The 26,524-nt window shown below is 43.1% G+C and overlaps 2 protein-coding genes across 2 annotated transcripts in view; both read right to left on the bottom strand.

The window, feature by feature from the left end:
* The window catches only part of LOC137418588 (ribitol-5-phosphate xylosyltransferase 1-like), a 50,150-nt gene that overhangs the window by 5,289 nt on the left and 18,337 nt on the right, over positions 1-26,524 (bottom strand). The window contains exon 5 of the mRNA XM_078766827.1: positions 13,300-13,364. Within this exon, the coding sequence (XP_078622953.1) occupies positions 13,300-13,364 (65 nt within the window). The remainder of the gene's footprint in view (positions 1-13,299; positions 13,365-26,524) is intronic.
* The window catches only part of LOC144888525 (uncharacterized), a 416,118-nt gene continuing 413,174 nt past the window's right edge, over positions 23,581-26,524 (bottom strand). The window contains exon 2 of the mRNA XM_078766826.1: positions 23,581-23,635. The gene's annotated coding sequence lies outside the window, so the exon portion shown is untranslated. The remainder of the gene's footprint in view (positions 23,636-26,524) is intronic.

The raw sequence follows: 26,524 nt of genomic DNA, 5'->3' as shown, positions 1-26,524 counted from the left end.
TCTAATTCTGGGGGATTTAATCTATCTCTAGTTGCGGGGGAATGAATCTATCTCTAATTCTGGGGGATTTAATCTATCTCTAATTGTGGGGGAATTCATCTTTCTCTAATTCTAGGGGATTTAATCTGTCTCTAATTCTGAGGGAATTAATCTATCTCTAATTTTGGGGGAATTAATTCTGGGGGATTTATTCTAGGGGATTTAATCTATCTCTAATTCTGGGGGATTTAATCTGGGGGATTTAATTCTGGAGGATTTCATCTATCTCTAATTCTGGGAGATTTAATCTATCTCTAATTTTGGGGGATTTAATCTATCTCAAATTTTGGGGGATTTAATCTTTCTCTAATTTTGTGGGATTTAATCTATCTCTAATTGTGGGGGAATGAATCTATCTCTAATTCGGGGGGATTTAATCTATGTCTAATTGTGGGGGAATTAATCTTTCACTAATTCTGGGGATTTAATCTGTCTCTAATTCTGGAGGATTAAATCTACCTCTAATACTGGGGTAATCTTTCTCTAATTATGTGGAATTTAATCTTTCTCTAATTCTGGGGGATTTAATATTTCTCTAATTCTGGGTGATTTCATCTATCTCTACTTCTGGGGAATTTAATCTTTCTCTAATTCTGGGGGGATTGAATCTTTCTCTAATTCTGGGGTCTTTAGTCTTTCTCTAATTCTGGGGGATTTAATCTTTCTTTAATTCTGGGGGATTTAATATATCTATAATTGTGGGGGAATTAATTCTGGGGGATTTATTCTGGGGGATTTAATCTATCTCTAATTCTGGGGGATTTAATCTGGGGGATTTAATTCTGGGGGATTTAATATATCTCTAATTCTGGGAGATTTAATCTATCTCTAATTCTGGGGTAATTAATCTTTCTCTAATTATGTGGGATTTAATCTTTCTCTAATTCTGGGGGATTTAATCTAACTCTAATTCTGGGAGATTTAATCTATGTCTAATTCTGGGGGATTTAATCTGGGGGATTTAATTCTGGGGGATTTAATCGATCTCTAATTCTGGGGGATTTATTCTTTCTCTAATTCTGGGTGATTTAATCTATCTCTACTTCTGGGTAATTTAATCTTTCTCTAATTCTAGGGTAATCTTTCTCTAATTCTGGGAGATTTAATCTATCTCTAATTCTGGGGGATTTAATCGATCTCTAATTCTGGGGGATTTAATCTATCTCTAATTATGTGGGATTTAATCTTTCTCTAATTCTGGGGGATTTAATCTATCTGCAATTCTGGGGGATTTAATCTATCTCTAATTCTGGAGGATTTAATCTATCTCTAATTCTGGGGTAATTAATCTTTCTCTAATTGCAGGGGAATGAATCTATTTCTAATTCTGGGGGATTTAATCTATCTCTAATTCTGGGAGATTTAATCTATCTCTAATTCTGGGGGATTTAATCTATCTCTAATTCTGGGGGATTTAATCTATCTCTAATTCTGGGGGATTTAATCTATCTCTAATTCTGGGGGATTTAATCTATCTCTAATTCTGGGGGATTTAATCTATCTCTAATTCTGGGGGATTTAATCGATCTCTAATTCTGGGGGATTTAATCTATCTCTAATTCTGGGGGATTTAATCTGTCTCTAATTCTGGGAGATTTAATCTATCTGTAATTCTGGGGGATTTAATCTATCTCTAGTTGCGGGGGAATGAATCTATCTCTAATTCTGGGGGATTTAATCTATCTCTAATTGTGGGGGAATTCATCTTTCTCTAATTCTAGGGGATTTAATCTGTCTCTAATTCTGAGGGAATTAATCTATCTCTAATTTTGGGGGAATTAATTCTGGGGGATTTATTCTGGGGGATTTAATCTATCTCTAATTCTGGGGGATTTAATCTGGGGGATTTAATTTGGGGGATTTAATTCTGGAGGATTTAATCTATCTCTAATTTTGGGGGATTTAATCTATCTCTAATTTTGGGGGATTTAATCTATCTCTAATTGTGGGGGAATGAATCTATCTTTAATTCGGGGGCATTTAATCTATGTCTAATTGTGGGGGAATTAATCTTTCACTAATTCTGGGGATTTAATCTGTCTCTAATTCTGGAGGATTTAATATTTCTCTAATTCTGGGGGATTTCGTCTCTCTAATTCTGGGGGAATTCATCTATCTCTACTTCTGGGGAATTTAATCTTTCTCTAATTCTGGGGGGATTGAATCTTTCTTTAATTCTGGGGGATTTAATATATCTATAATTGTGGGGGAATTAATTCTGGGGGATTTATTCTGGGGGATTTAATCTATCTCTAATTCTGGGGGATTTAATCTGGGGGATTTAATTCTGGGGGATTTAATATATCTCTAATTCTGGGAGATTTAATCTATCTCTAATTCTGGGGTAATTAATCTTTCTCTAATTATGTGGGATTTAATCTTTCTCTAATTCTGGGGGATTTAATCTAACTCTAATTCTGGGAGATTTAATCTATGTCTAATTCTGGGGGATTTAATCTGGGGGATTTAATTCTGGGGGATTTAATCTATCTCTAATTCTGGGGGATTTATTCTTTCTCTAATTCTGGGTGATTTAATCTATCTCTACTTCTGGGTAATTTAATCTTTCTCTAATTCTGGGGTAATCTTTCTCTAATTCTGGGAGATTTCATCTATCTCTAATTCTGGGGGATTTAATATTTCTCTAATTCTGGGTGATTTCATCTATCTCTACTTCTGGGGAATTTAATCTTTCTCTAATTCTGGGGGGATTGAATCTTTCTCTAATTCTGGGGTCTTTAGTCTTTCTCTAATTCTGGGGGATTTAATCTTTCTTTAATTCTGGGGGATTTAATATATCTATAATTGTGGGGGAATTAATTCTGGGGGATTTATTCTGGGGGATTTAATCTATCTCTAATTCTGGGGGATTTAATCTGGGGGATTTAATTCTGGGGGATTTAATATATCTCTAATTCTGGGAGATTTAATCTATCTCTAATTCTGGGGTAATTAATCTTTCTCTAATTATGTGGGATTTAATCTTTCTCTAATTCTGGGGGATTTAATCTAACTCTAATTCTGGGAGATTTAATCTATGTCTAATTCTGGGGGATTTAATCTGGGGGATTTAATTCTGGGGGATTTAATCGATCTCTAATTCTGGGGGATTTATTCTTTCTCTAATTCTGGGTGATTTAATCTATCTCTACTTCTGGGTAATTTAATCTTTCTCTAATTCTAGGGTAATCTTTCTCTAATTCTGGGAGATTTAATCTATCTCTAATTCTGGGGGATTTAATCGATCTCTAATTCTGGGGGATTTAATCTATCTCTAATTATGTGGGATTTAATCTTTCTCTAATTCTGGGGGATTTAATCTATCTGCAATTCTGGGGGATTTAATCTATCTCTAATTCTGGAGGATTTAATCTATCTCTAATTCTGGGGTAATTAATCTTTCTCTAATTGCAGGGGAATGAATCTATTTCTAATTCTGGGGGATTTAATCTATCTCTAATTCTGGGAGATTTAATCTATCTCTAATTCTGGGGGATTTAATCTATCTCTAATTCTGGGGGATTTAATCTATCTCTAATTCTGGGGGATTTAATCTATCTCTAATTCTGGGGGATTTAATCGATCTCTAATTCTGGGGGATTTAATCTTTCTCTAATTATGTGGGATTTAATCTTTCTCTAATTCTGGGGGATTTAATCTATCTCTAATTCTGGGGGATTTAATCTGTCTCTAATTCTGGGGGATTTAATCTATCTGTAATTCTGGGGGATTTAATCTATCTCTAGTTGCGGGGGAATGAATCTATCTCTAATTCTGGGGGATTTAATCTATCTCTAATTGTGGGGGAATTCATCTTTCTCTAATTCTAGGGGATTTAATCTGTCTCTAATTCTGAGGGAATTAATCTATCTCTAATTTTGGGGGAATTAATTCTGGGGGATTTAATCTATCTCTAATTCTGGGGGATTTAATCTGGGGGATTTAATTCTGGAGGATTTAATCTATCTCTAATTTTGGGGGATTTAATCTATCTCTAATTTTGGGGGATTTAATCTATCTCTAATTGTGGGGGAATGAATCTATCTCTAATTCGGGGGCATTTAATCTATGTCTAATTGTGGGGGAATTAATCTTTCACTAATTCTGGGGATTTAATCTGTCTCTAATTCTGGAGGATTTAATATTTCTCTAATTCTGGGGGATTTCGTCTCTCTAATTCTGGGGGAATTCATCTATCTCTACTTCTGGGGAATTTAATCTTTCTCTAATTCTGGGGGGATTTAATCTTTCTCTAATTCTGGGGGCTTTAGTCTTTCTCTAATTCTGGGGGATTTAATCTTTCTTTAATTCTGGGGGATTTAATATATCTATAATTGTGGGGGAATTAATTCTGGGGGATTTATTCTGGGGGATTTAATCTATCTCTAATTCTGGGGGATTTAATCTGGGGGATTTAATTCTGGTGGATTTAATATATCTCTAATTCTGGGAGATTTAATCTATCTCTAATTCTGGGGTAATTAATCTTTCTCTAATTATGTGGGATTTAATCTTTCTCTAATTCTGGGGGATTTAATCTAACTCTAATTCTGGGAGATTTAATCTATGTCTAATTCTGGGGGATTTAATCTGGGGGATTTAATTCTGGGGGATTTAATCTATCTCTAATTCTGGGGGATTTATTCTTTCTCTAATTCTGGGTGATTTAATCTATCTCTACTTCTGGGTAATTTAATCTTTCTCTAATTCTAGGGTAATCTTTCTCTAATTCTGGGAGATTTAATCTATCTCTAATTCTGGGGGATTTAATCTGGGGGATTTAATTCTGGGGGATTTAATCTATCTCTAATTCTGGGGGATTTAATCTTTCTCTAATTCTGGGTGATTTAATCTATCTCTCCTTCTGGGGAATTTAATCTTTCTCTAATTCTGGGGGGATTGAATCTTTCTCTAATTCTGGGGGATTTAGTCTTTCTCTAATTCTGGGGGATTTAGTCTTTCTCTAATTCTGGGGTATTTAATCTTTCTTTAATTCTGGGGGATTTAATCTATCTCTAATTGTGGGGGAATTAATTCTGGGGGATTTATTCTGGGGGACTTAATCTATCTCTAATTCTGGGGGATTTAATCTGGGGGATTTAATTCTGGGGGATTTAATCTATCTCTAATTCTGGGAGATTTAATCTATCTCTAATTCTGGGGTAATTAATCTTTCTCTAATTCTGGGGTAATTCATCTTTCTCTAATTATGAGGGATTTAATCTTTCTCTAATTCTGGGGGATTTAATCTATCTCTAATTCTGGGAAATTTAATCTTTCTCTAATTATGTGGGATTTAATCTATCTCTAATTCTGGGAGATTTAATCCATCTCTAATTCTGGGAGATTTAATCTATCTCTAATTATGTGGGATTGAATATTTCTCTAATTATGTGGGATTTAATCTTTCTCTAATTATGTGGGATTTAATCTATCTCTAATTATGTGGGATTTCATCTATCTCTAATTCTGGGGTAATTAATCTATCTCTAATTCTGGGGTAATTCATCTTTCTCTAATTATGTGGGATTTAATCTTTCTCTAATTCTGGGGGATTTAATCTATCTCTAATTCTGGGAGATTTAATCTTTCTCTAATTCTGTGGGATTTAATCTATCTCTAATTCTGGGAGATTTAATCTATCTCTAATTCTGGGGTAATTAATCTATCTCTAATTCTGGGGTAATTCATCTTTCTCTAATTATGTGGGATTTAATCTATCTCTAATTCTGGGGTAATTAATCTATCTCTAATTCTGGGGTAATTCATCTTTCTCTAATTATGTGGGATTTAATCTATCTCTAATTCTGGGGTAATTAATCTATCTCTAATTCTGGGGTAATTAATCTTTCTCTAATTATGTGGGATTTAATCTTTCTCTAATTCTGGGGGATTTAATCTATCTCTAATTCTGGGGGATTTCATCTATCTCTAATTCTGGGGTAATTAATCTATCTCTAATTCTGGGGTAATTAATCTATCTCTAATTCTGGGGTAATTCATTTTTCTCTAATAATGTGGGATTTAATCTTTCTCTAATTCTGGGGGATTTAATCTATCTCTAATTCTGGGAGATTTAATCTATCTCTAATTCTGGGGGATTTAATCTATCTCTAATTATGTGGGATTTAATCTTTCTCTAATTCTGGGGGATTTAATCTATCTGCAATTCTGGGGGATTTAATCTATCTCTAATTCTGGGGGATTTAATCTATCTCTAATTCTGGGGTAATGAATCTTTCTCTAATTGCGGGGGAATGAATCTATTTCTAATTCTGGGGGATTTAATCTATCTCTAATTCTGGGAGATTTAATCTATCTCTAATTCTGGGAGATTTAATCTATCTCTAATTCTGGGGTAATTAATCTTTCTCTAATTATGTGGGATTTAATCTTTCTCTAATTCTGGGGGATTTAATCTATCTCTAATTCTGGGGGATTTAATATGTCTCTAATTCTGGGGGATTTAATCTATCTGTAATTCTGGGGGATTTAATCTATCTCTAGTTGCGGGGGAATGAATCTATCTCTCATTCTGGGGGATTTAATCTATCTCTAATTGTGGGGGAATTCATCTTTCTCTAATTCTAGGGGATTTAATCTGTCTCTAATTCTGAGGGAATTAATCTATCTCTAATTTTGGGGGATTTAATCTATCTCTAATAGTGGGGGAATTAATCTATCTCTAATTTTGTGGGATTTAATCTATCTCTAATTTTGGGGGATTTAATCTATCTCTAATAGTGGGGGAATTAATCTATCTCTAATTCGGGGGGATTTAATCTATCTCTAATTTTGTGGGATTTAATCTATCTCTAATTTTGGGGGATTTAATCTATCTCTAATAGTGGGGGAATTAATCTATCTCTAATTCGGGGGGATTTAATCTATGTCTAATTGTGGGGGAATTAATCTTTCACTAATTCTGGGGATTTAATCTGTCTCTAATTCTGGAGGATTTAATCTACCTCTAATACTGGGGTCATCTTTCTCTAATTATGTGGAATTTAATCTTTCTCTAATTCTGGGGGATTTAATATTTCTCTAATTCTGGGTGATTTCATCTATCTCTACTTCTGGGGAATTTAATCTTTCTCTAATTCTGGGGGGATTGAATCTTTCTCTAATTCTGGGGGATTTCATCTTTCTCTAATTCTGGGGGATTTCATCTATCTCTACTTCTGGGGAATTTAATCTTTCTCTAATTCTGGGGGGATTGAATCTTTCTCTAATTCTGGGGGCTTTAGTCTTTCTCTAATTCTGGGGGATTTAATCTTTCCTTAATTCTGGGGGATTTAATATATCTATAATTGTGGGGGAATTAATTCTGGGGGATTTATTCTGGGGGATTTAATCTATCTCTAATTCTGGGGGATTTAATCTGGGGGATTTAATTCTGGGGGATTTAATATATCTCTAATTCTGGGAGATTTAATCTATCTCTAATTCTGGGGTAATTAATCTTTCTCTAATTATGTGGGATTTAATCTTTCTCTAATTCTGGGGGATTTAATCTAACTCTAATTCTGGGAGATTTAATCTATGTCTAATTCTGGGGGATTTAATCTGGGTGATTTAATTCTGGGGGATTTGATCTATCTCTAATTCTGGGGGATTTATTCTTTCTCTAATTCTGGGTGATTTAATCTATCTCTACTTCTGGGTAATTTAATCTTTCTCTAATTCTGGGGTAATCTTTCTCTAATTCTGGGAGATTTAATCTATCTCTAATTCTGGGGGATTTAATCTGGGGGATTTAATTCTGGGGGATTTAATCTATCTCTAATTCTGGGGGATTTAATCTTTCTCTAATTCTGGGTGATTTAATCTATCTCTCCTTCTGGGGAATTTAATCTTTCTCTAATTCTGGGGGGATTGAATCTTTCTCTAATTCTGGGGGATTTAATATTTCTCTAATTCTGGGGTATTTAATCTTTCTTTAATTCTGGGGGATTTAATCTATCTCTAATTCTGGGAGATTTAATCTATCTCTAATTCTGGGAGATTTAATCTATCTCTAATTATGTGGGATTGAATATTTCTCTAATTATGTGGGATTTAATCTTTCTCTAATTATGTGGGATTTAATCTATCTCTAATTATGTGGGATTTCATCTATCTCTAATTCTGGGGGATTTAATCTATCTCTAATTCTGGGAGATTTAATCTATCTCTAATTCTGGGGTAATTAATCTATCTCTAATTCTGGGGTAATTCATCTTTCTCTAATTATGTGGGATTTAATCTTTCTCTAATTCTGGGGGATTTAATCTATCTCTAATTCTGGGAGATTTAATCTTTCTCTAATTCTGTGGGATTTAATCTATCTCTAATTCTGGGAGATTTAATCTATCTCTAATTCTGGGGTAATTCATCTTTCTCTAATTATGTGGGATTTAATCTATCTCTAATTCTGGGGTAATTAATCTATCTCTAATTCTGGGGTAATTCATCTTTCTCTAATTATGTGGGATTTAATCTATCTCTAATTCTGGGGTAATTAATCTATCTCTAATTCTGGGGTAATTCATCTTTCTCTAATTATGTGGGATTTAATCTTTCTCTAATTCTGGGGGATTTAATCTATCTCTAATTCTGGGGGATTTCATCTATCTCTAATTCTGGGGTAATTCATCTATCTCTAATTCTGGGGTAATTCATCTTTCTCTAATTATGTGGAATTTAATCTTTCTCTAATTCTGGGGGATTTAATCTATCTCTAATTCTGGGAGATTTAATCTATCTCTAATTCTGGGGGATTTCATCTATCTCTAATTCTGGGGGATTTCATCTATCTCTAATTCTGGGGTAATTAATCTATCTCTAATTCTGGGGTAATTAATCTATCTCTAATTCTGGGGTAATTCATTTTTCTCTAATAATGTGGGATTTAATCTTTCTCTAATTCTGGGGGATTTAATCTATCTCTAATTCTGGGAGATTTAATCTATCTCTAATTCTGGGGGATTTAATCTATCTCTAATTATGTGGGATTTAATCTTTCTCTAATTCTGGGGGATTTAATCTATCTGCAATTCTGGGGGATTTAATCTATCTCTAATTCTGGGGGATTTAATCTATCTCTAATTCTGGGGTAATGAATCTTTCTCTAATTGCGGGGGAATGAATCTATTTCTAATTCTGGGGGATTTAATCTATCTCTAATTCTGGGAGATTTAATCTATCTCTAATTCTGGGAGATTTAATCTATCTCTAATTCTGGGGTAATTAATCTTTCTCTAATTATGTGGGATTTAATCTTTCTCTAATTCTGGGGGATTTAATCTATCTCTAATTCTGGGGGATTTAATATGTCTCTAATTCTGGGGGATTTAATCTATCTGTAATTCTGGGGGATTTAATCTATCTCTAGTTGCGGGGGAATGAATCTATCTCTCATTCTGGGGGATTTAATCTATCTCTAATTGTGGGGGAATTCATCTTTCTCTAATTCTAGGGGATTTAATCTGTCTCTAATTCTGAGGGAATTAATCTATCTCTAATTTTGGGGGATTTAATCTATCTCTAATAGTGGGGGAATTAATCTATCTCTAATTTTGTGGGATTTAATCTATCTCTAATTTTGGGGGATTTAATCTATCTCTAATAGTGGGGGAATTAATCTATCTCTAATTCGGGGGGATTTAATCTATCTCTAATTTTGTGGGATTTAATCTATCTCTAATTTTGGGGGATTTAATCTATCTCTAATAGTGGGGGAATTAATCTATCTCTAATTCGGGGGGATTTAATCTATGTCTAATTGTGGGGGAATTAATCTTTCACTAATTCTGGGGATTTAATCTGTCTCTAATTCTGGAGGATTTAATCTACCTCTAATACTGGGGTCATCTTTCTCTAATTATGTGGAATTTAATCTTTCTCTAATTCTGGGGGATTTAATATTTCTCTAATTCTGGGTGATTTCATCTATCTCTACTTCTGGGGAATTTAATCTTTCTCTAATTCTGGGGGGATTGAATCTTTCTCTAATTCTGGGGGATTTCATCTTTCTCTAATTCTGGGGGATTTCATCTATCTCTACTTCTGGGGAATTTAATCTTTCTCTAATTCTGGGGGGATTGAATCTTTCTCTAATTCTGGGGGCTTTAGTCTTTCTCTAATTCTGGGGGATTTAATCTTTCCTTAATTCTGGGGGATTTAATATATCTATAATTGTGGGGGAATTAATTCTGGGGGATTTATTCTGGGGGATTTAATCTATCTCTAATTCTGGGGGATTTAATCTGGGGGATTTAATTCTGGGGGATTTAATATATCTCTAATTCTGGGAGATTTAATCTATCTCTAATTCTGGGGTAATTAATCTTTCTCTAATTATGTGGGATTTAATCTTTCTCTAATTCTGGGGGATTTAATCTAACTCTAATTCTGGGAGATTTAATCTATGTCTAATTCTGGGGGATTTAATCTGGGTGATTTAATTCTGGGGGATTTGATCTATCTCTAATTCTGGGGGATTTATTCTTTCTCTAATTCTGGGTGATTTAATCTATCTCTACTTCTGGGTAATTTAATCTTTCTCTAATTCTGGGGTAATCTTTCTCTAATTCTGGGAGATTTAATCTATCTCTAATTCTGGGGGATTTAATCTGGGGGATTTAATTCTGGGGGATTTAATCTATCTCTAATTCTGGGGGATTTAATCTTTCTCTAATTCTGGGTGATTTAATCTATCTCTCCTTCTGGGGAATTTAATCTTTCTCTAATTCTGGGGGGATTGAATCTTTCTCTAATTCTGGGGGATTTAATATTTCTCTAATTCTGGGGTATTTAATCTTTCTTTAATTCTGGGGGATTTAATCTATCTCTAATTCTGGGAGATTTAATCTATCTCTAATTCTGGGAGATTTAATCTATCTCTAATTATGTGGGATTGAATATTTCTCTAATTATGTGGGATTTAATCTTTCTCTAATTATGTGGGATTTAATCTATCTCTAATTATGTGGGATTTCATCTATCTCTAATTCTGGGGGATTTAATCTATCTCTAATTCTGGGAGATTTAATCTATCTCTAATTCTGGGGTAATTAATCTATCTCTAATTCTGGGGTAATTCATCTTTCTCTAATTATGTGGGATTTAATCTTTCTCTAATTCTGGGGGATTTAATCTATCTCTAATTCTGGGAGATTTAATCTTTCTCTAATTCTGTGGGATTTAATCTATCTCTAATTCTGGGAGATTTAATCTATCTCTAATTCTGGGGTAATTCATCTTTCTCTAATTATGTGGGATTTAATCTATCTCTAATTCTGGGGTAATTAATCTATCTCTAATTCTGGGGTAATTCATCTTTCTCTAATTATGTGGGATTTAATCTATCTCTAATTCTGGGGTAATTAATCTATCTCTAATTCTGGGGTAATTCATCTTTCTCTAATTATGTGGGATTTAATCTTTCTCTAATTCTGGGGGATTTAATCTATCTCTAATTCTGGGGGATTTCATCTATCTCTAATTCTGGGGTAATTCATCTATCTCTAATTCTGGGGTAATTCATCTTTCTCTAATTATGTGGAATTTAATCTTTCTCTAATTCTGGGGGATTTAATCTATCTCTAATTCTGGGAGATTTAATCTATCTCTAATTCTGGGGGATTTCATCTATCTCTAATTCTGGGGGATTTAATCTTTCTCTAATTCTGGGGGATTTAATCTATCTGCAATTCTGGGGGATTTAATCTATCTCTAATTCTGGGGGATTTAATCTATCTCTAATTCTGGGGTAATTAATCTTTCTCTAATTGTGGGGTAATGAATCTATTTCTAATTCTGGGGGATTTAATCTATCTCTAATTCTGGGAGATTTCATCTATCTCTAATTCTGGGGGATTTAATCTATCTCTAATTCTGGGGTAATTAATCTTTCTCTAATTATGTGGGATTTAATCTTTCTCTAATTCTGAGGGATTTAATCTATCTCTAATTCTGGGGGATTTAATCTATCTCTAATTCTGGGGGATTTAATCTATCTGTAATTCTGGGGGATTTAATCTATCTCTAGTTGCGGGGGAATGAATCTATCTCTAATTGTGGGGGATTTAATCTATCTCTAATTGTGGGGGAATTCATCTTTCTCTAATTCTAGGGGATTTAATCTGTCTCTAATTCTGAGGGAATTAATCTATCTCTAATTCTGGGGGATTTCATCTGTCTCTAATTCTGAGGGAATTCATCTATCTCTAATTCTGGGGGATTTAATCTATCTCTAATTGGGGGGGGGGGGGGGGGGAATGAATCTATCTCTAATTCTGGGGGATTTAATCGATCTCTAATGTTGGGGAATTTAATCTATCTCTAATTCTGCGGGAATTGATCTATCTCTAATTCTGGGGGATTTAATCTATCTCTAATTGTGGGGGAATTAATCTATCTCTAATTATGGGGGATTTAATCTATCTCTAATTGTGGGGGAATTAATCTATCTCTAATTATGGGGGATTTAATCTATCTCCAATTCTGGGGTACAGTAATTAATCTTTCTCCAATTATGTGGGATTTAATCTATCTCTAATTCTGGGGTAATTAATCTATCTCTAATTCTGGGGTAATTAATCTATCTCTAATTCTGGGGTAATTAATCTATCTCTAATTCTGGGGTAATGAATCTCTCTCTATTTCTGAGCGAATTGATCAATCTGTATTTCTGAGAAAATTAATCGATCTTTAATTCCGAAGGAATTAATCAATCCGTATTTCTGAATGAATTATCTTTTTTTTGTTGGTTTATTGAGACAATGATCACATAAGCCGGAGTTATGCTTCTACGAAGATGCACGTAAGCGTCTCTGCATAGCTATGCAGAGAAGGGGTTTATGGGTAACCGTAGCCCGCATAGGCTCGCCGAGGGGTCGATGCGCACCCCTCCAAAATCTCAACAATGCGTCGCACGTAGCTGTGGTCATGTGCGTCAAACAAACGCTGATTGGTTGAGCAGGGAAGTATATCTGGTAGCATTGAGGGTTGGGCCCAGACCCAAATCCGGAACTAAAACAAAGAACCAAAACATTCAAACAGAATGTTTACACTTTTACCGGAGGTGGAAACGGGTTTCCATTTCTGGGTGCTTCTCCATTTTCTGTACATTCTTTAGTTTTAGTAAATGTGACACTGCCCCGTACTGCACGCGTTAACGTTACATGCAAGTAAGTTGGCAAACACCCATGCGGACGTCTGCGGGCGACACCCGTGCATGTTTGCAGAAGCATAAATCAGCCTTTACACCTAACATACCTTGCCAGAGTGTGTGGGTAATGCATGTAGATCGTTGCTTTTCATTTGGTCTTTATCAACAAGTCCTACAAAGGAATTAAACATGAACGATCAATTAATATTGGAACATTCAATCAGCCTTTTTCCTTTTTTGAGCTCGAGCAAACGTTACAACGAGCTCAAAGTTTTGTTTGAAGACCAGCAGCTCCCTGAATGGTGCAACAAGACAGGTGTGTACAACAGTCACTGGCACAAAGGATGATTCTTATTGTCAGAAGGTCAAGAAAGAGGGACTCCTTAATGTAATAATAATGAATGCAAATTAAAATGTAGCTAGCAAATTGTGAAAGAAACGGATTGAAGTTTGTTTTTACAAAGGACGTTGCCATGAGATAATCACAAACAAGGGAATTTGAATGGAGAAATCACTTGATAACATATTGCTTGTGCTATGTTGCTATGAAAAAAGGAGGTGTTAGAGCATGAGTGGTGTGTGACGACATGGTGTGTATATTACATCACTTTGCAGGAATATGAAAAAAACAAACTCAAAAAAGGATGTTTTAGTGCATGAGTGGTGTGCGACGACATGGTGTATATTGTTACAGACGTGGCTTAGATGTTATTTACCGAGCGGTTTGGTATGACCACGTCTGCACAAGTTACCCGATTATACCCGAACGTTGACTAATCGCGCTACGCTAGGTCAATGAAGGAAAAGACACACGGCTGGGATTAAAATGACACGACACCATGGATACGGTTCTCAAGACCTCCGGAGGAGATTATATTCGTTCGGAAGGTCAGATTACAGGGACGAGAGGTACAGCATAGAAAGACAAGCACTTAGACACAATCTTATATTAACCCCAACAGACGACAGATAAACGGGACAAAAGGCTGACTCACACGGGGATTGATGGCTAGGAAAGGCAGGATCGATGGCTCCAGGTGCACCTGGGCTCAGGGACAGAATCGACTCGGTCCGGTCCAGAGATGCGGGATGCAGGGAGGTCGCAGCGCTCGGAGGTAGTGACTTGCTCTTCTTCAAGCTGGGGGCGCATCTGACCTCACATCCGGTGAGTCGCTTCGTATATCCGGCGGGGAGTGACACGCCCTCGGCTCGTTAGCTCCGCCTCGTGGAATCGGCACGTTGCTTCTCATTGGGTGCGTGCGGGGGGTTTACCAGGCTCCGCCCTTGACGAGGAGCTGACAGCCAGCCCCTTCGTGGTAACCCCGTGGAGCGCATGGTCATGGCGGCTAACCGAGCTGGTGGGAGGACGCACACTCCCCCCGCGCGCCGTGGTTGTAGTTGTTGTTGTAGCTGTAGTTGTTGTTGTTGTTGTTGTTTGGGGAAGAAGATGGAAGGAGGTATGGGAAAGGTCCTAAACTCACTACTGGTGCCATATAATCACATTCTGGTGCAACGAAGAGTCAGAATTAATGGAAAGGAGTCCTTAACTGACATAGACTAAGAATAACTAGCAAGATGTCCGACAGTTGTCTACGTGAGATGCGGTGGACCTGGGCACGACATTTAATGGGGGAAAAAAGGGGAAGGTCGGCTCTACTGATTGTTGTTTACAGACAATGGGACTAGGGAATGGGGGATTGGGGATAGTTGGGGAGTATTGGGGAAATAGGGGAATATTTACAAGCGGATATGGAGGCCAAATTCCATATTCGCAACATTGCACCCTTCTCTACCCTCGGGGCGTCCCGACCCGATAAATTTTTACCTACTTTAGTGTGGCACGCAATGTAGTTCCCTCTACTATTAACTCTACCCTGAGTGCAACAGTTTTACAGATATTCACAAATGAGTAAATATGTCCCCCTGCGACGTTGCACCCTTCTCCTCACAGAAACACACCCACAGGATAACCGAATCCGGAAAGAATCCTCAAACTAAACATACAGCCGGTAGGGAGCATTATTTACACAAGACTGTTGTGAAAATCAAGATACAACAGCAACCCAAAGTAGGTTTAATCGTAATTCGTTCTCAACATCATCTAGAGAGAAACCAATAAACATGGTATTAATAATACATACAGGTGAATACAGGTGCGGACAGGCTGTATGACTATAAAAAGCTTTGATACATATTGCAGACACGTTACCTTTCTAAGGGAAGCCCAGAGAAGCTCTAGAGGTACATCGCTAGGGTTACATCGTGGTGACGGATCTACATCGCCTGTCCGCGCTGATATATATATAGGAACCGAGAAAGGGTCGCGTAGCGGCCATGAGGCGAATAACATCAGTGTCGTAATTTGGATGACGATTTCATTACATTCTCCCCGCGCTTAGATCCAAACTCGGCGGTGAAGAACAGCAGACACATACAGAGGAATACATAGGAATGCAAAGAACGAAATACATTGGAAAGATGTCACTGCCGGTCGAACGTCCAAGGGGCCATCAATCCCGATGGCAGGGTTACTGCATTTCAGCCAGTTAGCCCGGTTAGCAATCAATCTCCAGCTATAGATATAGCCCTCATGATAATTAGAGATGATGGATGAATTGTATGTATACATCTACCTCTGCAATCGAATAGAAAACTATTATTATGTATGGTACTTTAATGTTTATGGCGTAGCCCATTGGGCAATGCCGTCAAGAACAGTGCTGGTCCATCTGTATGTATGTATGTATGTATGTATGTCCCCTCAAACGTATACCAATCAGAACTGAGGATCTGGTCACATGACATGGCGATGTGTTACATCTGGAGGAAGTCCCAGTCAAGAAGATATCGGACCGAGCAAGCAGTGGTCATCCCAGGGAGAAGACGTTGAGCCCGTGGGTAGTAGTAGTCTTCCTGTGGGGTAGTCTGAGTAGATAAGTGTACCTCGTTGAACAGTGAGAAACGGCTCAGTAGCTAGATGGATAAGGTGTACCTTTGAGATTCGCAACTCATTACATAAGGTGTGCCATGACGAAGAGCGACTGGCCATACGACGCAAAGCAACGCATTACAGGCAGATGTCGGTGTGGCAGATGTGTAATTCAGTAAACCATAACAGTAAGTAAGAAGACCATTACAGTAGGTCTGTACCCGTGGCTCCCAAGGGTACATACGCAGTACAAGCGCATGTAGCGGCACGCGAATCTACCGTTGGCAGCGATCGCACGAGTCACGAGCGGCCTCTGAAGGCTGCCTGGACGACCGGCATGGCCGATTACGACGACGCACAAACGGTCGAAACGCGCCTCTCCAGCGAAGCGCGCAGGACCGCCGGGATGCATATGGCAAGCTTGTCCATCTGCACCGCGCGGGGAGGATCGGAGAAGATCGGCAGACCGAGAGAGTCCCGGCTGGACAAACCATGTTTGTCCCAGCGTCGTCCCGGATCGTTATGATTGATTGTCATGATTGTCATGATTGTCACGCGGATCGGAGAAGATCGGCAGACCGAGAGAGTTCCGGCTGGACAAACCATGTTTGTCCCAGCGTCGTCCCGGATCGTTATGATTGATTGCCATGATTGTCACGCCAGATGACCCGGATGGATTGGCCATCCCGGATGTCCGACCGATCCATCCAGTTGACGCCATCGTTGCATGGCACGGATCCAGCCGGACCGCGGATGGATCGACCATCCACGGACGCAATGGCACAGAGAAGGCCCGGATGGATTGGCCATCCCGGATGTCCGACCGATCCATCCAGTTGACGCCATCGTGGCATGGCACGGATCCAGCCGGACCGCGGTTGGATCGTCCATCCACGGACGCAATACCGCAGTGCAGCTCATTGAGGCTGCATTGGGAGGGAGAGGTGTACTCTATTTGATTGATTAATTGTATATTTAAAATCAATAAAAGATTATCACAAAATATTTTCATAATCAATTGGCGCATCGCATAACTAACCCACAAGGGGCGAGGAGGGAGTCGCCACCCGGGCGAGCAACAAGAACCTCCCGGGTCCCCACAAGAGTCGAGGTGGCCCGATCACAGGGATGGGCCATGTCGAGAAAACAAAAGGTCGCAGGGGCCATGGGTCACGGTGTACCCAGTGAGACCAGCGCGACCTCACGGGAGCGCGGCAGATTAGCAACATGGTCATATCCCTAGGACATACTATCCACAAACCGCAAGAATAACGAGGTAGACAAAACATCTGTTAAAGAGGTGGCTGCAGTGCGCTGCATACCGAAGACAGACGACCTTCACAGTCTGGGTCAGGCTGAGTCACAGTCAGACTGGGGCATAGGGAAACGGAATCAGACGAGGCGTCTCGCAGTCTCGAACTCGAACTGTACGAGGCAAGAGCTCTGTCCGATAACAACGAGCCCAGAGTCAAGGACGAGCACGCAGTACGGTGTCCTCGTTACATGCGCAGGCGACGAGGGAGTCGGGCGCGACGCTCAATGTCACGAGGTCACCGTGTACTCCCACCGCGGTGACCCTGAGGGAGCGCCGCGGTACGTTGTACACGTCGTTACGTAAAGGACAATTAGTACATAGAAAGGTAACGAATCCCCGATGAGACCGCGGGAAGCACGCCATTACGCAAATGATGCCGCGAAGCGAACGCGTCTAAGATGCTGTAAAGCGTACGCATGATACAGTCGATGACGTCATCAAGTAGGTCGGGCGGGTTTGACGGCGAGCTCCAGCCGAGCGGCATCCCCAGACGGAGCAAAGCAGCACACCGAAATCCAACGTCTCGCGCGCAGCAGCACCCGAGCGAGCCCGAGATCGGCACACGGCACACGAACCCGGCCGACGGCGAAAGCATCATCTAGGGCGCACCGCGTACGAGGGAAACCGAAAGCCGCGTCTCGGCCCGTTGATCCAGAGCGGGCGAGCCCGCCGAGCCGAGGGGCGAGCACGCCGAGTCGAGATGGCGAGCACGCCCGGCAGTGACAGACCGCACGACCCGAAGCAGCGCCCCGCCTGCCTGGCTGTCGGGTCTAAGGAGCGATCACATACAACGCCCTGAAGTAGCATCTCATATGAGGTGCATCGAGCATGAAGGATGAAGAGGAGGCCTTTCAGTCCGACAAGCCTGCTCTACACCAACACTACATAAACGCAATATAACGCAATCCAACAGCTTATCGAATTAAATAATTGGGTGAAACGCGGGGTGTAAAAAAAAGAATGAAAGCATTTGGTCCACATACATTCCATGCACAGCATTTTTACAATGGTCGCAGGTGGTTAACGCATACGCCGTTTGATCAAGTAAAACAAAGGACGAAGAAGAACGATCACTTATAGAATACACATGGTAGTCAGGTATACGATCAACCATTAGAAGCATATGCCCGTGTGTCGTGAAAGGCTATGAAGGTCCCGCTCGACGTCCATAGAAACTCATCCGTGCTGCGACGAGTCGTCGCATGGTGCCAAGCGAGCCTCCATTGAGGCGAATCCGGGCAGCGGAGTCGCCGGCCTCGGGGGAGCAGCTGCTATCGCGGGTGGGATTGCGACGGCCGCGATCAGAATCGCCGGCCTCACCGAGTGCTCGTCGCATGGCGCCAAGCGAGCCTCCATGGAGGCGATTCCGGGCAGCGGAGTTCGCCGGCCTCGGGGAGTAGCTGCTACATGCAGGTGGGATTGCGACAGCCGCGATCAGATTCGCCGGCCTCACAGAGTGCCCGCGAGAGGAACCGCATGCAAAGGGGTCCATCCAGTGAAGAGGCGGCGCGCGCAACTGGCGCGTCGTGCATTTGTAGTGATTCCTTCCAGCGACGGTGCGGTGCCACGCGAAGGGTGCCACGTGTAGGAGGTGATCGGAATCAGGATGGGATCGCGGGCCTCCCAGAGTAGTAGCACGCGATGGGTGCAGTGCACGTCGATTCGCGTGGAGGAGGTGGTTCCACCGAGTATCGAGTGGTCGGGGTGAGCCGGTCGTGAGAGGCACGGCGTGCTTCCGACGAGCAGCGCGCGTTCGCGCGGAGGAGATGGGCCACAGAGTAGCGAGTGGTCGGAGTGGAGCCGGCAGTGCGCGATTCGCTCGGAGTAGATGGGCCACTGAGTAGCGAGTGGTCGGAGTGTGCCGTCCGTGTGGAGGCATGGCCGACATGGGAGACGTGATCACTCGCGTAGGAATCTCAACTCGGGCCGAGGCACGCATATCTAGGATGAATCCCTCGGACGGAGCCGTTAGTGCTTCCGAGCTGCGATCGGACGGGTAGGCCGGCGGCTCCAAGCGGGTCCGTCGTTCCGACGGGGTTTCAACCGCAGGACGTTGCCCAGTAGCATCGTGCTCCAGGCATCGAGCCGGAGTCCGTCACGCCTGCTCTGGCGTTCGGGTCTCATGAGAGCAGGTCGCTTTTTGTCGACGCGGTCCCGCGAAAAGGCTTGCGACGTCCCGTCTTTCGAGGCAGGCCGGCAGCGAGAGTAGTCGGAGCTCCGTTGCTGGAGCTAGCTCGACGGGTCCTCCGCTGGGCATTCTTCTCCGAGGCGAGCAGTGCAGGAGCGATGTCAGGAGAGGAATTACGATTAAGTGTTGTGAAAATCAAGATACAACAGCAACCCAAAGTAGGTTTAATCGTAATTCGTTCTCAACATCATCTAGAGAGAAACCAATAAACATGGTATTAATAATACATACAGGTGAATACAGGTGCGGACAGGCTGTATGACTATAAAAAGCTTTGATACATATTGCAGACACGTTACCTTTCTAAGGGAAGCCCAGAGAAGCTCTAGAGGTACATCGCTAGGGTTACATCGTGGTGACGGATCTACATCGCCTGTCCGCGCTGATATATATATAGGAACCGAGAAAGGGTCGCGTAGCGGCCATGAGGCGAATAACATCAGTGTCGTAATTTGGATGACGATTTCATTACAAAGACTACGCTGATATTTACACTACGATCCAGGACCTGTTTTTGGAGGAACACATGCAGATGTTATGCATAGAGAGAGCACGCATGCTAGCATCGATACACCAACACACGAGTGCTCTGTGGCCTACGGCCTTTAATAATGTGCAGAGCACCCCTTCCAAGCATCAAGCACCACCCCATCACACAGTGAGCACCATCCGGTGCACCAATAAAGTGTCTATAAATCACGGTGTGGTGTCGCAGCCGGCCGATGGTCTGCCGCTGGTCTTGCCTTCGTGTGGTGCACTTGGCCTTCTTACTTCTTTCAAAAATAAAGAAAGGCGCCAACCGCGTCCATTTCTTTACTGTGGCCGTCAGGGGGCCAACTAAGAGTGGTTCACCTGTTTGGCATAGGTGCCACGTTGACCCATAGGTCCATCCACGGGTGGTGCTTGGCCGCAAAAGAGCTGCGGTCCATGGTGGGTGGCCACAAACATTGCGGTCCATATGGTGTATCGATCCAGGCAGCAAACAGCGAAAGTGCAGGCCCACAACTGCGAAGCCAGCACCTCTCTCTCCTCTCTCTCTACCCCAAAGCCAGATCCTCGGAGGTGGGAGACAAAAGAAGCAGACAAGTGAGTAAGGTGGTAAGGGCGCAAAAGTGCACGCAATGTAAGGTAATGCACACTGGGGGCACATGGGAACCAGGTGAGACAGGTACGTTCCTACCGTACGCTCCCCCCCCCCCCCCACCAGGTAACCTACATGGCCCCTCCCTTACCCCTTACTGTATCCACAAAACACAACACTACCCATAAACATCTACTTTACAAATCAACAAACATCCCTACTGTCTTCCCCGTTCCTCCCATAAACCAAATTCGTCTTCTCTCCCTCCTAACCAATCAAATTTGCCATTTTCAACTTTCATCAAAATTTGCCATCTCCAACTGAACATCATAATTTGCCATTACCAATTCATCATCAGTCCCTCCTAGGGAGGGAGAGATGGAATCACCCCAATGTCTCATCCACGTCGTGATGTGTCTCACAAATCCACAGCAATCTCATTTCCTGCAACAAAACAAAGAAAACACAGGTGTGGAGTCATCATCATCACCACAGGTAAGTGGCTGCGTATGGTGCGACAGGTTCATCAATCCTAACTATTTCCTAAATGACTTTAACAACTTTACACTACCCGGGGTCTTTCTCCGGCCAAACCATTGGCCCTCTTACACTATGGGTTCTAAAAACCAATTCCCATTGGCCAAACTGTGGTGCTCTTCAATTTGGGGTCTCACTCCCCCGATTCATCTCCCGGTGCCCTCGCACAATTTCTGGGCTGTGGCGTGTACCTCTCCCAGTGGGTCTACCCACCTGCACACCTCCACCACTGCAGTTGCCTCCGAGCTTACCTGCTCCTTACCCTAACCTAACTACCTGGGGAAGGCCCTCTGGCGCTCTCCCCACTCGGTGCCCTCTCTGGCACTGGGCTGCCCGATCCACACCCGGGATCCTCAGGCACCCACTCACAACTACCGGCTCCCAGAGCCCACCTGCGGCCTCACCTGGCCGACATCCTCACAGTGGTGGAGTGCCCAACCAACTACACACACTAACAGGCTACACGCCCAGCCATTTCCACAACACTAATGCACCCATTCACAACACCATTCTGCCACCGCACCACAAATGCCAATATCCAACCACAATTTACCTGTACCCTCTACCTAACACTTACACTACCCGCCCCGGGTACTCGTGAAAGGGGTCCACTCTTCCCCCATCCACACCTTCGCACCATGCACACCACTCCGTACCACTTACTCCAACTCTCTCCACACACCTGTACCTGCACACCTGTGCTCTCACACCTGGTGCCACCTGCACCCTTCTCTCCCCAAGCGCATTCGCGCCGATCCACAACACTCACTACTCATACACTGCTCCACACACCTGTCCAGTTGCACACCTGTGCAATCACACCTGTTCAATTCTCACACACACGGCATCATCTCAGCTAACTACTCCCTTCTGAAACTTGCGCTTCCCAGTCGTCCCTTTAAACTATTGCGCTCCCACGTCATTATCATCCACACTAATCTACCTGCGTCCCCACTACAGGTATCAGTCACTAACTAAACTTAACGTTACCTAATGTCATCTCTTCTAGATCCCTGCAATATAACCTAACCCACCCGGGCTAGTTTTCACTGCCATACACCCCATAATCTATTGCTCCTTTGCCCCCCATGGGAAGGGTGGCAGGGATGCCAGCCTTACCCACCGGGCCCATCGCTCACTACCAATCTTGCACATCAAATTTCCACAAATCAAAAATTTGCCAATCACTACTCATCATCTGCCAATCACTACTGCCAATCCTTTGCCAATCATCAAATTTTGTTTTTTTTTCCTAATTTTGGGTCCAAAACACTAACCTCATCACCCAGTCTACTCACTAATACCTCTCGGTGCGCCAATTCCCGTCCAAAGCCCGGCTTCGTAAAGCCAAGCCATGAATGCGGGTTGTTCTGTGCCAGCGGCTGGATACGTCCTGCACTCGGTGCAGAGACGGGGGCTTACCCGGGCCGAGATCCCACGCACCCCCTCGGCGTGGAGCCATCCAATGCCCCGATCTAGACCTGCCGGCACGTCTCACCAAAAAGTGGTCGCCATGACGACCCTTTCTATCGGGCTGCCAGCTCCGCCTAGTGGAGCACGGACGCGGCCGTTCAAAGCGAGGCCCAGCACGCACCGAGGGCCCGATTCGGCTATAAGTCGTTCTAAACTCTACCCCGTCTAACGTCGATGCTTCACCTGGACGCTTACACCCCGCAGCCCGTTCCTTGCTCACACATCCAGCCGTTTCCATGCCCCTCGTACCTTTCCTTACACACCTCGGTACACCCATTCCACTCACAGCCTTGGTCACACACCTGACCACCGAACACTTTGGCACACATTCGTTGCTCGCACACCTCACCAATACACCGCCTCGCGCCCCCTCCTCGGTCACCTCCTCTGTGACAATCACAGGTGTGCCCTCATTCGCACACCCAACCATGTGCCTCACCACCAACTCCAGCGTGCATTCCCACTCACGCTCTACCATTCCAGGTGTGCATCCTTCCATCCCAGGTGTACATCCTCGCTCACCTGTCACAACCAACTCACTCTCCTTGTCACTCTCAATACTCTCACCACCATTCTTGACAGCGCACTCACCCTTACTCTTGACAGCGCACTCTTTCCTCATGCACCTGTCCGTCACACACCTTTCTCTCGCACACTCCCCCGTTACACCCTCTGTAACACTCACCACAGGTGGACACTCTTCCTTACTTCTGACAGCGCACTCTTTCCTCATGCACCTGTCTGTCACACACCTTTCTCGCGCACACCTTTCTCGCGCACACTCTCCCGTCACACCCTCTGTAACACTTACCACACCGCGCTTCCATGTGCCCCCTCGCACACGCGCTACGACCGACTCACTCTCGCCAGCACCCTCACTCCTTGGCACGCACTTTTTCCTCACACACCCCAGAGTCGGACTTTCTCGCACACCTCCTTTTTCGCACACCAGACCGGTCGCACACTTCACCCACGGCCTCTCACGAACACCCGGGTCCATCTCGACCCCCAAGCTTCTTAAATCCCCTGGCGCATCATACGCACGACCATATTGGTCACCACTTACACCGGGTCCTCTTTCTCTTCGCTTCTCCTCCATCACCTGCGAATCCCTCATCCGGTTAATGAGCACATCATCACGATCCAAACACAGACTTTGGACCAATTCTTTTATCTCCTCTTTTATCTCTTTCTTATCCCCTCTCCGTCGCTTCTTAATTTCGCTCACCCCTTCTTCCACTTCTTCTAATTTCTGCTTCACCTCTTTTATTCCCCGGTACGTCTCCTCAAGCTCGTCCTCCAAGGCTACCTTGACCGTTTCCATGTGCGTCCTCACCTGCCGGTCCTTCGTCTCCATTACCTCTATCACCTCGTCCAACCTCGTTGTCAGTCCCTCACGTACCGTCTGACACTGCCTCTTTGTCGCTATCAAGTCGTTTTTTATGTCGTTTTGTGTCGCTTTTAACCCTCCTAATACCGCAGTGTTCCTTTGAACCTGCTCCACTAACTCCGTTTGTCCCACCGTCAGCTGCTCCACCTCCTGCGTCAGGTCCTCTATGCCCCCTTGCAATTTTACAGTCCCCTTTCTCACCTCCTTCTCCATGTGCTCCTTACAGTGCCTCACCTCCTCGCGCACTCCTCCGACCTCCTCACTCACTCCTCTTCTGATCTCCTCCCCCATCACTTGCATCTCCTGCCCAGATGCCACCCTCATCTGCTCCATTTCCTCCCTTTGAGCATCCAGTTTGGCTTCTACCCCCATTCTGACCCCCTCTATCTGCTGCCCCATTTGGTTAACTTCCCTTTCCGCTTGGTCCCTCATGTCCCTCAATTTGCCTTCCATGGTGTTTTCTAACCCCTCTAACCCTTTTTGCATCCCTTCCATTTGATTCTCTTGAGCGGCCATTCTGTTTTCTACCCCCGTTAACCCCTCCTGTATTTCCCCTAATCTATCGTCTAATTTCCCAAATTTCATGTCTAATCCCTTAAAATTATTGTCTAATCCCTTAAAATTATTGTCTAATCCCTCACTGGTACCCCTCGCTTCGTCCCTCATTACCCCCATTTCGTTTCCCATTACCCCCAATTGCTCACTCTGAGCCCTCATTTGCTCACTATTCTGGGCCATAAGGGCCTTCATTTGTATTAAAAACAAGTTCAAATCCACCGGTGGCGCTGCCACGGTCGCGGGCGCGGTGACCAGCGAGGCGCCATTTTGTGCGTTTGCTACCCTCGCTGCTTCGCTCTCCTCCTGTCCCTCAATTTGGTCCTGGACCGACCCTGCCTCACTCTCCCCTACCGGACCCCAGCTGTCTTGATCCGCCATAGCGCGACTTTCAAAATTCGGGTTTTTATTTTCGTATAACAAAATCAAATTTCGCCGTTATAATTTCGCGCGGGAAACGCGCTCCGAATCGATTCTAATTGTTACAAATTTGGGCCTAATAAATTTAGTCCCGGGTCCGAATTCCACTCCTCGACACCAATTGTTACAGACGTGGCTTAGATGTTATTTACCGAGCGGTTTGGTATGACCACGTCTGCACAAGTTACCTGATTATACCCGAACGTTGACTAATCGCGCTACGCTAGGTCAATGAAGGAAAAGACACACGGCTGGGATTAAAATGACACGACACCATGGATACGGTTCTCAAGACCTCCGGAGGAGATTATATTCGTTCGGAAGGTCAGATTACAGGGACGAGAGGTACAGCATAGAAAGACAAGCACTTAGACACAATCTTATATTAACCCCAACAGACGACAGATAAACGGGACAAAAGGCTGACTCACACGGGGATTGATGGCTAGGAAAGGCAGGATCGATGGCTCCAGGTGCACCTGGGCTCAGGGACAGAATCGACTCGGTCCGGTCCAGAGATGCGGGATGCAGGGAGGTCGCAGCGCTCGGAGGTAGTGACTTGCTCTTCTTCAAGCTGGGGGCGCATCTGACCTCACATCCGGTGAGTCGCTTCGTATATCCGGCGGGGAGTGACACGCCCTCGGCTCGTTAGCTCCGCCTCGTGGAATCGGCACGTTGCTTCTCATTGGGTGCGTGCGGGGGGTTTACCAGGCTCCGCCCTTGACGAGGAGCTGACAGCCAGCCCCTTCGTGGTAACCCCGTGGAGCGCATGGTCATGGCGGCTAACCGAGCTGGTGGGAGGACGCACACTCCCCCCGCGCGCCGTGGTTGTAGTTGTTGTTGTAGCTGTAGTTGTTGTTGTTGTTGTTGTTTGGGGAAGAAGATGGAAGGAGGTATGGGAAAGGTCCTAAACTCACTACTGGTGCCATATAATCACATTCTGGTGCAACGAAGAGTCAGAATTAATGGAAAGGAGTCCTTAACTGACATAGACTAAGAATAACTAGCAAGATGTCCGACAGTTGTCTACGTGAGATGCGGCGGACCTGGGCACGACATTTAATGGGGGAAAAAAGGGGAAGGTCGGCTCTACTGATTGTTGTTTACAGACAATGGGACTAGGGAATGGGGGATTGGGGATAGTTGGGGAGTATTGGGGAAATAGGGGAATATTTACAAGCGGATATGGAGGCCAAATTCCATATTCGCAACAATATATTACATCACCTTGAGAGAATACTAAAAAAAAAACTCAAAAACGAAGTGTTAGTGCATGAATGGTGTGCGACAACATGGTGTATATATTACATCACCTTGCGGGAATACCAAAAAAAAAAATCTCAAAAAAGAAAGTGTTAGTGCATGAGTGGTGTGGTGTGCAGTGACACTGTGTGTGCATTACATCACCTTGCGGAAATACTTTTAAAAAACAAGAGAAAAATGA

Source organism: Myxine glutinosa, chromosome 12 (assembly GCF_964187855.1).
Source record: "Myxine glutinosa chromosome 12, kmMyxGlut1.1, whole genome shotgun sequence".
In the NCBI taxonomy this organism is placed as follows: Eukaryota; Metazoa; Chordata; class Myxini; order Myxiniformes; family Myxinidae; genus Myxine; species Myxine glutinosa.
Note: the sequence above shows the minus strand (reverse complement) of the source record. Positions and strands in the feature narration are given on the sequence as shown.